Here is a 14,191-nt window from a genome sequence, read left to right as displayed (position 1 = left end):
AAATTCATGAATATTATTAAATTGATATATTATAACTTAAAATATTAAGATTTAAATAAATGGAAAAAATTGAAAAGTACGGTTATATGTGTATAACTGCGTAAATCTATTATTTGAAAAAACACAAGCCCGTTACTTGTATGCATTTAACAAAGAAACATAATCGTCAATTAAAATAAAAAATTAACAATGCATATGAACTTTGAAAAGTTTTAATATATTCTTTTATTAATTTAGTTGATATCGCTTTTATTTTTCTCATGAAAATAATTTTATTTGAATATGGAATTTGGCATTGTTTTCTTTTGACGTCAAGATATTTAAGTTAGTGATGAACGACAAAACAAATAAAATTTTAGGTTTCTTGATTAACTAATTTTGCTCTCATTTATTTTTACAAAGTACAAACATACTTTTTGTTAGAAACAATTTTTTAGTAGTGGATATTTAGAATAAAGAGAAGAAAATATTCAAATGGAAATAAATTGTGAGCATAGATCATAAAATAAAAATAGATCATAGTGATTTAAGGGCTCTATCCATATTAGTTAAAGTCATTAATATGGTATCGGTGCATTTCTGTAAGATGAATAACAAACGGAGTGGATTAGTCATAGAGGGAGCAAAAATAGCCCTAGCCTTTATGGAAATAACCCTACTTAGTGATTAGTAATCCTCAACTTGATTATCGGGTTCGAATATTACAAATGGAGAAAATCTGTACTGAAATAGCTTTACACCCTTAATGGGCCAACCCGATTTGAATTGGATTAGTCGGATCCGTTGGGTTTTAGGATACCAAGAATGCATCGAACAAAGATCCTCAACTTGATTACTTGGACTTTTAATTTAGCAATGTGACATTTTTGATCTTATTACCAGGCTGATCAAACTTTTGAGGCACTCTCACGGACCACATTCTCTAAGCCCAGTGGGTTCCAGTTCTTCATTTGCCTATATCATCAGTTCCGAGCCAACTGCAAAAATGATAATCGAAACGGCTCTTGTTCTTCGGGCTGAAAGTCTCCTCATGATCATCGTTTATAAGTTAAACCTCAGTATGAGATTATAGTCACGGTGCAATAGAGGCATGCGCTGATTCCCGGTCTAACCTCACCCAAGAACAGTACGCCTCCATCCCCTCATTATTCAGCGGTTTTCGTATCAATAATACGTTTGTGGTCTTAAGCGGACATTGCTTGGTTTTTCTTTCAAAGAGATTGAAAAGATAGGGCCCAACCTCGACTTAGCCCAACCATGATCCTGGTCTCGTATCGCGGCTTTCACATTGCTCTAGGCACCTTCAGGGAGTCACTGCAATCAATCAATATTTCAACAGAAAGACGGGCTACAACGAATGTACAGCGAGATTCAGTCATGGACGGCTAGAGCACGCAGATTGATCATCGGGAAGAGGCCATTTTCTACAGTGATCCCATTCCGTTGTACTGGAGAATTTTTTACGGTGGACAATATTAGAGCTAGAGGTATGTCGAAGACAAGATCTTACATTTTCCAACGGTTGGCCCGTGAAATGTGTGTGAATGAGTATGGGAAATATTATGTTTCAATATCTCGGAAGGAACATAAGGAACATGATAATTTTCTGGCTCTGGAATTCCTTGCAATGTGAAAGGGATTTCAAAATTTCTTTGGAAGAACACTTTCCAATATATATATATATATATATATATATATATATAGCCAGAAGATCTTGAAAATGCATGATAGAGTTTGCAAATTGTGCTATCAGCATACATATTTTATCTGCAGTGAGGGTTTAAAATACTTTGTTGCTCGAGCAAGTCGATACAAATTTCGTTTAATACCTCATGGTTCCAATAAAAAAGGGGGAGTGTGGAGGGCCCAAACAAAATGATGTGAATTTGTGGAATAAAAATGACCAAAAGTAAAATGATATGTATTGGTAGAATGAAAATGACCAAAAGTGAATCAAATGGAGAACATTGAGGACCATATTTATTACAAAATGAAAATATGTTTCAACCAAAAAACAAGTTAAGAGTTGAGGATTAAAAATTGAAAATCGACCTTTTTTTTCTTCTAATAAATCAGGAACAAGAAGGAGCGATCTGGAGAATTCAAATAGTTTGGGGGACTAAAATGTGAAACATTGATAGTTGAAGTTTTTTGAAGCTCTTTGCCATTCTCCCTTTCTTCATCAACTTCTCTTTCTCCAACTGCAATGGCAGAAAGAACAGTCGAACGCCATTGATCTTTTGCTGATGCCAAGCTGACTCCCAGTCACTTCTTCTACGGGTAATGGCTCTCTCTCCGTCTTCCTCTTCATCTCTCTGCAAGTATGTGTGCGCTGAGTGCAAATGGTTTGTTGCTTCGGTATGCATTTGTTGGGTTTAACCTGCTTTGTTTTGATTCGATTTGACTCGTTTTTAAGGCTTCGAGGGTGGTTTGTACTTGAGAAATTGGGGGGAAAATCGACATGTCATGGATCTTTGCACTTGAAAATTTGTACTTTGTGAGCAATTACGGGTTCGATTCGAGTAATTCAAGAAGGGGTAGAGCGTCCGAGCATGGATAGTGCTAAGGTAGACTGATTTCCAGCTGTTATTACATGGGTAAAGTTGAGCACAAAGAACTAATTTTTGATTCACAGATTGGCGTTTCTTTTGTACTTCCCACAAAAAATTCATGTTCCATGAACCCCAACTTGCTTACGAATGTTAGGACGTTACTGCCGAACAATTTGCCCCCCCCCCCCCCCCCCCCCCCCCCCCCCCGGGCGATGATTAGGGTGCGGATTAGCACAGCAAGTTGCCAGTGGCATATCCATACGTGTTTCGTATTGGAGTCGAGATTCTTCCTCCATGCTGTATTTTGAAATCTTTCTTATGCTACTTTAACTGCTTCATTTGTCAGGTTGTGACGTTCTTCCCCCAATAGCAGTATACTGAATTATTCATATCCGTCTCGGATCGGCATCTCACTGAATCTATTAAGATGGCCTATGAGATAAACGAGCAAAAGAGTAAGCCCTTTTAAATGAATAGACTGATGTCTGATTCTCAAGTCTTGGCTGCTTGTTTCATTAGTACGCTGGCCTTCAAAGTTGCATCCTATTTTTCATTCGAAAGTATCAAATCTAGTCATTATTGTGATGCCTATGTTTGTTCTGTTTACATGGCATTCTGCAAATAGGAAGATCGATCATTTCAGAAGTTTATAGTTAACTAATTGGATTCTAGGATGTCAATTCCATTGTTGCTGCAGCAATCTGGCAGCACTTTGTGACTGCAGTGTTCATGTTTAAGAGTCATCTTTAAGAGTGCATACTCTTACCATTTAGAAGAAACCACATGATTTTGTTTTTCTCGACATTTACGTAGAATAGTGCAATAATTGGTTTCTGTGAGGGTTCTGCATATCTTTGTGAACGTAAAAAATTTGATCTGGTGGTTGTAGAGTGACAGGTTCTCTGTTGAGGAAGATGATGTTGCTCTTGGATTTCATCTTTGTTGCACTTTGGTTTCATATATTAAAGATGAACCACTCAATATAACTTGATGGTTGACCTGATAAATTTTGCAATAAGAACGTTTTTTTATACAAAGTGCTACTAGATTGTAACAAGTCGAACATTCGGATATAACTTAAATGGTGACTATTGTAGATAGTTCACTTCCATCCCCAACCCTTTTCTTCTCTATCCTCCTTTTCTTTTTTGAAACCACTCGGTTTCTTTTGCATGATATGGATGTGTGAGAACATAATCTATTGAAGTTCCACATATATGAAAGAACTTAATTATTTTCTGCATTCTAACTACAATACATCACTGGTCTCAACAATCCAAACATCAGAACTTTAAACAGAATTGAGAATGGAAAATGGAATTATGTCATCCAACTTATGTCCATAAGAATTCTGGTCTTTGATTGATCTGAAATTCATGCATTGAACTCACATTATTCACAATATACTTTAATGGGACCAGCGTAAACTCCAAAGGTTCCTTCAAGATTGTGTTGGACCTGCAATTTTCTTTGTCTTCTTCGCTCCAGCGTTCTTGAACAGTATTTTCTGTATTTTTTGTAGCAAATGTATGAACTCATGGATAATACACTTCTATGTTTCGTGATGCCGCTCTTAGTACATGTTAATGTCTACGCTTTTATAATTTTATTATGGTTATGAAGTAGCTTTAATTTTTCCTGTACTTGTGCTCTCCCACTGCTTCTCTCTCTTAAGATTGACAACTGAGATATCAACTTGAATTTGCAGAGGTCGGTTTGGGACTATTAGGTTTTGGTGTCTTGTTCTCTTTTCTTGGGGTAATCCTCTTCTTCGATAGAGGCTTGCTTGCCCTGGGAAATGTAAGGCTCTTTGATATGCCTCAAACCTCCTTGGCATTGTCTAAATATGCAATTATCATCTCATTGGAAATACTAACTTTTCGTAGAACTAGATCTTCTTCTTGGCAGGGGTTGCCATTCTACTTGGTTGGTATTCCACATGGAAGCTTTTCACAACCAGAGCAAACTACAAGGTATTCAATGTTTGGCTCATTCTTCTTTTCATCCATGTTCACAACTAATAGGATCATTAGTCCCCTAATCTTCTTGGATTAAGATTCCGAATTTAAAAGATATTCAGAAAGAACCTCGTTACAAAATATTCAGAAAGAACCTTGTTAATTAAGGCTATTATGAAAGAAAACTGGTCTAGTGAAGTCACCATTGTGGAATTCCATCGATAAATGTAAAACATGGCAACAATGCGGAAACCAAAGTCAGTGGCCTAGACTAGAAGGACTTAGGGGCATAATCCGCAAAACAGTTTTAATGAGTGTGTTGAAGTTTGTTAGTCATTTATTTATAGTCTATTTGAGGGAAGAATGAAATGGACGGATAGATGAAGAGGGTCGGAGGTACTTGAGGAGTGTCGATGCACCAATTGATCCAAATTCACTATAACATCCGTAGCTTAACCAGTAAGCGGCTTTTTTATTAATTGACATAGATCTCTCATTTTTTTTCCTTCCTCTTGTCCCCTGTATTCCAGTGCTTTTCTTGATAACTCATATCCGTATAACTTGTATAAATGTTAAAATTAAACATGCGAAACCTGATCGTGGCCCTTTCGAGTAGGCTAGACCATAAATGAGCGTGAATTTGCACTTTCAGGGGTCATGGATGCTCTAAGATGATTTCCTTACACTTAGTTCTGGAGACATTTCTCGCCCCTTTTGTCCTGTTATTCAGGAAGTTATCCGGAATTTTCCTTTGTTATGCAGGGCTCAGCCTCTTTTCTTCTGGGGCTCTTCTTAATATTTGTTCGCTGGCCTATATTGGGAATCATCTTTCAAATATATGGTTGCATCGTTCTCTTCGGGTTTGTCTCAGAGACTCGCTATGTTGGTTAACTAGCTATTTGTGGAAGCGCCATGAATAACCTTTCCTCTACTCTGCTGAATTTATCGTTTTGGTTGCTTTCATGTTTATATGCAGAGGTTTTTGGCCTTCAATCAAAGTGTTTCTATACCATATTCCGGTAGTTGGATGGATCCTACGGTTGTCCCATTCTGGTAATTGCTCTTGCTACTCTGGTATGATGGGTGGTTCTAATTCTTAATAGATTGCCCTTATATTGCTTCGTTTTGTCAGAGCTGCCTAGATAACTCTAATGCCATTTATATGATTTATATATTTTATTTATTTATTTCTGTTGCTGCTGCAGCTTCTTGATTCCCAGGACGAGGCTCCGCTGATCATGTGTTAACACCTCTAGTTGTATTTTCTTCTTCGGTTTTTTATGCTTTACGAACTCTATTTCCGTTTTTTTTTTTGTTAACATCTTAAAGAAGTGTAAAGTAGTTTAAAGGTTTTTTATATTTATAATTGTTCCTATGTAAATGAATGAACTGTTCTACTGAACATTAAGGATGTCTTAAAAAAAGAAAGACAATTGGCTAAGAAATAAAAGAATCTAAATATAATAGAAATGAAAAAGAGGTTAACTCAAGCGGAGAGGAGGTAATATAGGAGGGATGGTGAGGGGTGTTTGGAACCTGGTCAAAGAGGACAAATCATCTCTCCAGCCATCCATCTTGTCCTCTTTGCCCTCATTTGTGACTTAATTCCTATTTGTAAAACACATGGAAAAAAAATTAAAAAAATAAATAAATAACAAGTCCCCTTTGTTGGACCAGTTGTCATGCTAAAAGAATATAGACGATCCATCTCCAACTATGAAAGTAATATGTGTGGGTTCATCAAACTCCTTAAGCCAAGCAGTTTCCTCCACACCCAAGAGGTGTTGCCTGGATCTCCACTGTCCACAAATATCCCTGCTTTGACCAATGGTAACCACAGATTCTTCAGTAAACAAGCTTCGTTCCACTACAAAATGTCTTTTTTTCCCAACGCACCTTCCTTTTTTTTTTGGATAGCACAACTTTTCAGTCTTCCCCTTTTAACATTTGCCCCTTTTGCAAAGGCACCGTCACCTTTCCAAAGAAAAGCACTACATGCACCATCCTAATCACATTCTTTGGCAATAAGATGTGAGGACACCAGAAGTTCATCGTATTATGAACCAATGATGGAATCAACTGCAATCTACCTGCAAAGGATGAGGTTTGAACCACCCAACTCTGCATTCTCTTTGTTATCTTATCAGTCAAGCCAACACATTCCTCGGAAGAAAGTTTACTGGATAGTAATGGGACTCCCAAATATTTAACAAGTAGAAATCCCTGTTTAAAATTAGAAATCCTCAACATTTCATCCAAAACATCCTCCCTCACTATAAAGCTAAATAATTCAGAGTTTTCGACATTTAATCTCAGCCCAGACATCAAATGGAACTTGTTCAAAGCCTCACCAAGTGCAACCACAGTATCCAATAAGCAGTCATTAAACACTAACATATCATCAGCAAAATCGAGTGGGGGTGACTAAAAATGTATTTTTTTTCGGTTAATTACTTTTAATTTCTATTTTTATTAATAATAACAAAAAAAAAACTCAAAATTTTCACATTGTATCGCTTTTAGCATGAAATATTGATAAAAAATCACATTTTCTTTTGCACAAAAAATCACAATCTATTGATTTGATAACAATAGAAATCGAAATCGAAGAACCTCCAAATTTAATTTGAGTGTTTTTCGATTCCGACCAATGTTGAATCGAAGGTGGCCATCACTCCCGAATAAGGGTCACCGATGACCTTTGTTGTCTTCAGCGACCCCAATTGGGGTGGAGGTGGCCGATGTCGAGGCCCTACCACTGGCCCACTCTTCGTTTGTCGATACATGCACACACACATACATACATATATATATATATATATATATATATAAATTCGGGCAGTGGAGGCCTTGTCGTAGGCCACCACCACCCATTTAGGGTTGTCGGCGACCACCTCAAATAGCCGGTGACCCCAATCGGGGGTGATGGTCGAAGGCGAAGCCCCACCGTTGGCCACCTCCCCTTTTCGTCCCTTACTGTTTTTTCATTTTTTTATATACAATTCTTATTTAAAAAACATTTGGAACCTACTCAATCAATCACCGTGAGCCACGTGACATCCTCAAGTACACGTTAGCAATTTCGGTTAAAATTAATGGGGATATTGATGCCGTGCTAGTATTGTTATCAAATCGACAATTTGTGATTTTTTGTATAAAGAGCAAAAAGTTCGTATTAAAATCGTTAAAATGCGAAAAGTTTGGGAATTATTTTTAACCCTTTCTATTGTCAAAAAATCTGGGATAACATGTGTTCATATTAGAGACTTTTATTTCCAAAAAATCTATGATCTTGGGTTAACCAGAGAATGCGATTTGAAAAACCCGACTTTATAATGGGTGGTTTTCTGCATTTAATATTTGGTTCTCAAGGGGGTTTCAAGCTTGAGAAAGCCCGACTCGAAGATACTGCTACCTAAAATTTTGGAAGAAAAAAGAAGAAAATCAGAATGAAGTGAATAGACTTAGGATTAATTGGGTCAAGGGTTTGATTCAGTTAAAATGGGAAAAAAATTCTTTTAGAATTTGTGCCCTGGGCCCATTTCCCTTCTGGGCTTCGGGCACGAGTTGAATTTATCTCTGGCCTTTTGGTGATCTATTTAAATTTCAAGTTGCTTCCCCCTTATACTATAAATATCGCGAATAAATGTGACCTTGAGTGAATCGATAAGAAACAATTTGATTCTAAAATAAGGAAGTTATTAGACAACTAGTGGGTGGGGTACCAATCGGTTGGCTTCCGAGCCTCGAGACCGTAATAGGGCCATAGGACTTGGAGATCGGTTCAATATTGATTGGTTCCATCCAACATAAGTCCAAGCATGCGCTCTAAACCAAAGTCGGATTCGAGGTCCAACAGTCGGAAATAGAGTGATGAGTTCGATGGCATTATAGAGCACGTGATACCTTCTATATCACAACACGGGGAAAAATATATCGAGGGAAGTTGAAGGTATCGGTTTATCTTATCGGAAAGGTCATAATTATTCCCGAAAGAGGGTTAGAGAACAGCTTGGTGGAGGATTTCCTGAATCCACTGTAGATGACAGAGTTGGCATGAGGAGTGAAGACGTGGCGATAGAGGGAAATGACGTTGAAGCAAATTATATTGCAGAGTCTATAGGCAGGGATCCCATGAGCGAGGACGTGACACTATGTAGAGAATCGGACCATATTTTTCAAATTAGGTTTTGAGAAGTATGCATTGCATGGAGTCTATAAACAATATTTTCGATAGAAAATTAAATTTATTATAATATAAAAAATTGAATTTAATAATATTTGTTAATGTGGATTTTATATTTTCAAATTTATACAACATACAAATTTTTTATACTATATAAATTTTAATATGATATGAAAATACTTAATTTGTTTAAATTTTTCATTATTTTCATATCTACATAATATTAATAAACTATATTTACTTTGTAAGTATTTGAGGATATTTCAGTTCTTAAAGATATATCATATGAATTCTTTTAAAATTTATGATGATTATAAAAATTATATTATAATTAGAAAAATATTTAACTCTCTAAAAGTGAATCTTTTTTTCAAATCTATTTATTAGTTTTATTTATAGTAAATGTGTAGAATTATATGAAGTGAAAAATTGCATTATATTCAGTAATATAAAAAAATAAATTAAACAAAAAAAAGATTTTTTTTGTATATCTAAACAAATATACAATCACTTATATTCGATAATTATTTAAAACAAGTATCAAAATAGATTTTCATATGTATATATATTTTTAGAACATATGTATTTATTTATTTATTCGATGAATATTTAGTTAATATGTATTAATTATATATATTTACAATTAGACCGCTATTTAATCACTTGTATTCAAGTCAATATATATATATATATATTGCTCTACTGATGTTACCATCTTCTTGGACAACGCTATTGGCATTCTACTCATCTCTCAGGGGTAACTACAATGTGAGCGCAGAAAAGAACCTATATAATATTTGGCATCTGAGAAGTTATCTTCATCCAAAATTATAAGAGGTAAAGAGCACCTACCACCAGCCTGTTCTATCCTCACATCAAAGGAAAAATATAGTTTTCTTTCTATCATTAAAAATTTGAAGGTACTGGATGGGAATGTGTAAAAAATATCTCAATGTGTGAACTTGAAATGGCACCAGTTCTGTAATCTCAAAAGTCATGATGATCACATTCTCATAAAAGATTTGCTTCTTATATGCTTAAGAGTTCATTTGGGAGTGTAATGAGAGATTCTATAATCACTTTTTATTATAATCTTGAGCAGATTTGGTATTTTGTGAGAGTTTTTAAAACCATAATTTGGATCGAAATTGCGATTGCAAACGGAATTTTTTCAAGTAGATTAATAGGTGTTTATAAAATCTGTTTATATTTATTCTGTTTTAAGTATTAATAATTACTTTTTTTACTTTCAGCAGTTTTCAATTGTTACATTTCAAACGTTTTTGTTTATTTTAAAATAAACACTTATTTTTTAATAATTATACTTCAGCACTTATATTTTAACAAATACACTCCCAAGCTAAGCCTAAGAGAAGTTATGACGAAGAAAATGCTCGATGTTATTATAGACAGAGGCGCAATTGCCCCCCTCACTTTTGCCATTTCAAATAATTTTATGTATAAATTTGTCAAAATCTTAGGGCCTGTTTGGTTTCGAGATTTTATTTTAAAATCACAATTCCAACTTAACTCTATCCACTACAAAACAAAATAACTCATACAAAGTCAAAGAGTGGACCCCATTTATACCACTTTTTTTCACAACAAAACAACATAATTCATACAAAGTCAAAGAGTGGGCCCCATTTTTTCCACTCAAAATCAAAATCAAAATCAAAATCTGATTTTAAAATCCTACTATGAAACCAAACTCAACCTTAACCTTTGCCCCCTTGAAAACACAAATGCCCCTAAATTATTTTATTATTTGACTTTTGCCCCAAAATTTTCTTATAAGTTCTACTAATATTTAAAATTTTTTGACCTACCCTCGAGCATTATTTCTAGCTTCATCCTCGATTATAGATCTTTCGATTTTCTTTAAGAAATTATGCTCAAAGGGTCTTGACTTACATGTCCTTGGTCAACCACAAATGCTATGGTGCTTATGCTTTGCCACATGGAAAAGATATTTCCTCTAAATTTCTTCACAATCATGTATTTACTTGCACATGGAGGCCAATTTTGCGGGACCTGTAAAGTACAGACAGATACATCCTATTAAAAGGTATATATATGTCACTAATTCAGTAATTTTTCATGTTATTCCATCTTTATAATTATATGTATATAATAAGACTAATAAATACACACACATATATATATATATGTATATATTCCGGGTTTCTTGTATGATTGGAAGTTTTGGTGACAGTAGAGCTCACCTCGAAGGTTCCATAGTCGATGACTTTATACCATCATAATGTCTTACATTTTGCTCACATTATTTTCCGAATGTGAAGACTTTTTTCCCGTCCTCCCAAGAATAATGATGATCATATTCATAAGTGTTGCCTTTTCTATTCGGGAGGACGTCTATTGGGCATTGTTAGATTTGAGTTTCAGGATATGCGATCCCTAGCACAAACACTCTGTTACGTTCCACTGCACAACAGTAAGTTATTAATATATTGCCGGCGAGTTCTCCTATGAAGTTAGACCTTATCTAGCATTTATTTCAATTTACAGACCAGTAAAATAATAATTTCTCTGTATACTCGGGGAATTTTGTGAGTACATGGGGCATGCTCAGTTGCTCACAATTGTATTGAGGTAAAAAGGCATTGAGAAACAGATGGTTTATTAAAAAAAGAAAACTAATAAAGAAGAAGCCACAAAGAATAAAGGAAAAATCTTTAATTCGGGGCTATCCGGTAGGACCAACCACCGGCGGGTAAAATGAAATCAAATCATCCGTAACTCTTCCAATGGGCCCTTCCCCTTCTGGGCTTCGGCCGACTGAAAGCCCAAGCCCATACCAGCTCCGTTATAAATTCTGGTCGTCTCCTTCTCGAAACCCTAGCAGCAGCAGCAGCAGCAGTCACCCCTGCACTGAGCGGAGACCGCGCGAGAGAGCGAGGCAAGAAGACAGAGCGAAAATGGTGAAGTTCCTGAAACCCAACAAGGCCGTAATCGTGCTGCAGGGCCGCTACGCCGGCCGGAAGGCGGTGATCGTCCGCTCCTTCGACGACGGCACAAGGGACCGCGCCTACGGCCACTGCCTCGTCGCCGGGATCAAGAAGTACCCCAGCAAGGTGATCAGGAAGGACTCGGCCAAGAAGACGGCGAAGAAGTCCCGAGTCAAGTGCTTCGTCAAGCTCGTGAACTACCGCCACCTGATGCCCACCCGTTACACCCTCGACGTCGACCTCAAGGACATCGTCACCGCCGACTGCCTCCAGAGCAAGGATAAGAGGGTGACCGCCTCCAAGGAGACGAAGAAGCGCTTCGAGGAGCGGTTCAAGACCGGCAAGAACAGGTGGTTCTTCACCAAGCTCAGGTTCTGAGGTCCTATGAGAAGGAAGAAAAACTCTATCCTGGATGCATTTTGTCCCTCCTTTAAGCCATTTCTGCTATTTATAGTGCCCTTTTACTGTTTGAGGAGTTGGATCTGTTTGAACATTGTAGTTCCTTTAAGCAGGTTTAACTGTTTGATTTCTCGTACTTAGTCTGTTCGGTTTTTCTATAGATGTCGGATCTACGTCTGGGTAATTGAGATTTTGTCTTTGCTTTTCTCTTAATTCTTTTGGTATGCTTGTGTTCATTTTCCTCTATATTTGAATTATCTGTTTGATACCGTGTTTATGTCATATAGGCTGCAAATGAATGTGAAAGGGAAATTTTTTTTTTTTTTAGGTCATCGGAGAATGTTAGTAGGAACAGGATAGATCTGGAATAGGGGGAATGATCATTAGAGATTGATATGTCCCTGAATTATTAGTGTTGTTGAGATTGTAGAGTACAGAGGACAAGGATTGGATAACCCGACTTAGTTAATCTTGACATGCGGTTTGGAGTATGCTGGAATCAATATCTGTGCAACATCTAGTCTGGTCTTTGTATCATCTATTTGGGTAATAAAAATATTGCTGAGATGACTGTTTGAACAAATGCGTATCTGCCATTGATGTTAATGTATTTTGCCGGCTGATTCATATGCATTGTGAGAGTCTGTAGGTGATAGTTTGCAATGCCTTTATGATTCGAGTCAGAATGGGCGATAATGGGCGATATCCTTGGAATCAAAGAGTGGAATTCTCTTTTATCTATTCTCATGACCTAGTTTTAGCTTTTTCAGTATTTGACCTGCTGTTTGAGTTGCTGATTTCTTTGATGTCTCGGTAGCTTTGATGTGGTTGCATTTCTTGAAAGCCATATTCAGATGCCAGAAGATAGGACCCCTTTGTTCTTGGAGTCATTCTGCCAAGGGAGCTTGAAAGTTTTTCTTCCTGTTTGCTAGGTTTCTGTTGGGGTCCTCTTCTCCTGACTCCATGACCTTTTCCTATTTTTAACATGGTACTTTTAAAACAGTTGAAGGCTCATCTCTGCAGCATTACTCACATATTTAAATATGTATGTGTATATCGTAGATGAAGTCTATTCTGGCTTTGGAACCTCCTTGTATTGTTAATCTTATTTGGTGTATAACATCTGTTAATGCTTGCTGTTGGAATTTAGTCCTTTTCTTGGTTGCGTTTCTTCGGCATCTCTCTCTGGAATTGGTAGTATCCAGGTTCTAGTTCTGAGGTTCTATCATACGTTGGAAAACAATCCTTCCTCTTCTGGAATTTGGTAGCATCCATCCTGTAGTTCTGTTCTATCATACATCGGAAATCAATCCCTCCATTACAAATACCTTTAGGCTTCAGGTCTTAGACTGTTGATCTTTTGAGAAAGGTTTTATTTACCACCAATGAAATTGTTAATTTGCTCACAATATTCTTTGCAGTATGTGCTTTCGAGATACTTATTGATAGAATTTTATAGATTTTTCTTTCTTGGAAGGTTTCTTGAATTTTTTTTTTGTGTAGTGCACATTCGTGCAAATTGACACTGATCTTATAGCTACTGAGCTTCGTCGGCTCTTTATCTGGATTGTCTCAGTTTGCTTCTGTCACTGGGTGTTCTGTCCTCTGTCATAACATGTGCCATTGCTGCGCCTGTGTAATTGTTGGATGTCAGTTGGGAGGAGTTTTACCTTTGGGTAGTAATGTAGAAGGGTTGAGTTTGATAATGAGTTTTGAAACTAGTTCCAAATAGATGAGCGTGTCGTATGGGATCAGGTGAATTGTTCGGATGAGGTGAATTGTTTGGATGTTATTCACAATCATCAGTCGGGCTGGATTCAAAGCATTAGTGTTGGTTTATTCTTGTAGTTTAAAAAGATGCAGTGGTAATCTATATACATAGGTTATGAAGATCACGTCCTCCAATGAGATGAAAGGAGGAGCTTTTGTTTGTGCGATAAGAGTATGCCATATATAAATGGTTTTCTTAACAATTCCTCAATCATCGATGATTATTTTGGCGTCAACTGATCCTTATCGTGTAAGATGTGAAAACCTTCGCGATCTTCCCTTATAATTGTGTTTTACTAAGCACTAATCTGCCCTAAGAGTCATTAACAGGATCTATGTGGGTATTACGGGATATCT

The 14,191-nt window shown here is 36.6% G+C and overlaps 2 protein-coding genes across 2 annotated transcripts; both read left to right on the top strand.

Moving 5' to 3' along the window:
- The first annotated feature begins 2,127 nt into the window (after positions 1 to 2,127).
- Positions 2,128 to 5,914, top strand: LOC116194379 (vesicle transport protein GOT1). The gene is made up of 7 exons (XM_031523192.1): positions 2,128 to 2,280; positions 2,899 to 3,007; positions 4,261 to 4,352; positions 4,445 to 4,525; positions 5,273 to 5,370; positions 5,487 to 5,563; positions 5,716 to 5,914. The coding sequence occupies exons 2-7, from the start codon at positions 2,980 to 2,982 to the stop codon at positions 5,721 to 5,723; spliced, it is 384 nt and encodes a 127-aa protein (XP_031379052.1). The 5' UTR covers positions 2,128 to 2,280; positions 2,899 to 2,979; the 3' UTR covers positions 5,724 to 5,914.
- A 5,635-nt stretch (positions 5,915 to 11,549) lies between these two features.
- Positions 11,550 to 12,277, top strand: LOC116197810 (60S ribosomal protein L27-2). The gene has a single exon (XM_031528061.1). It carries the CDS (start codon positions 11,636 to 11,638, stop codon positions 12,041 to 12,043), a length of 408 nt encoding a protein of 135 aa, XP_031383921.1. The 5' UTR covers positions 11,550 to 11,635; the 3' UTR covers positions 12,044 to 12,277.
- Positions 12,278 to 14,191: the final 1,914 nt, after the last annotated feature.

The sequence above is a fragment of the Punica granatum genome, chromosome 2 (genome assembly GCF_007655135.1).
Source record: "Punica granatum isolate Tunisia-2019 chromosome 2, ASM765513v2, whole genome shotgun sequence".
Lineage (NCBI taxonomy): Eukaryota > Viridiplantae > Streptophyta > Magnoliopsida > Myrtales > Lythraceae > Punica > Punica granatum.
The sequence above is the reverse complement of the archived record's forward strand: the minus strand, read 5'-3'. Positions and strand labels throughout refer to the sequence as shown.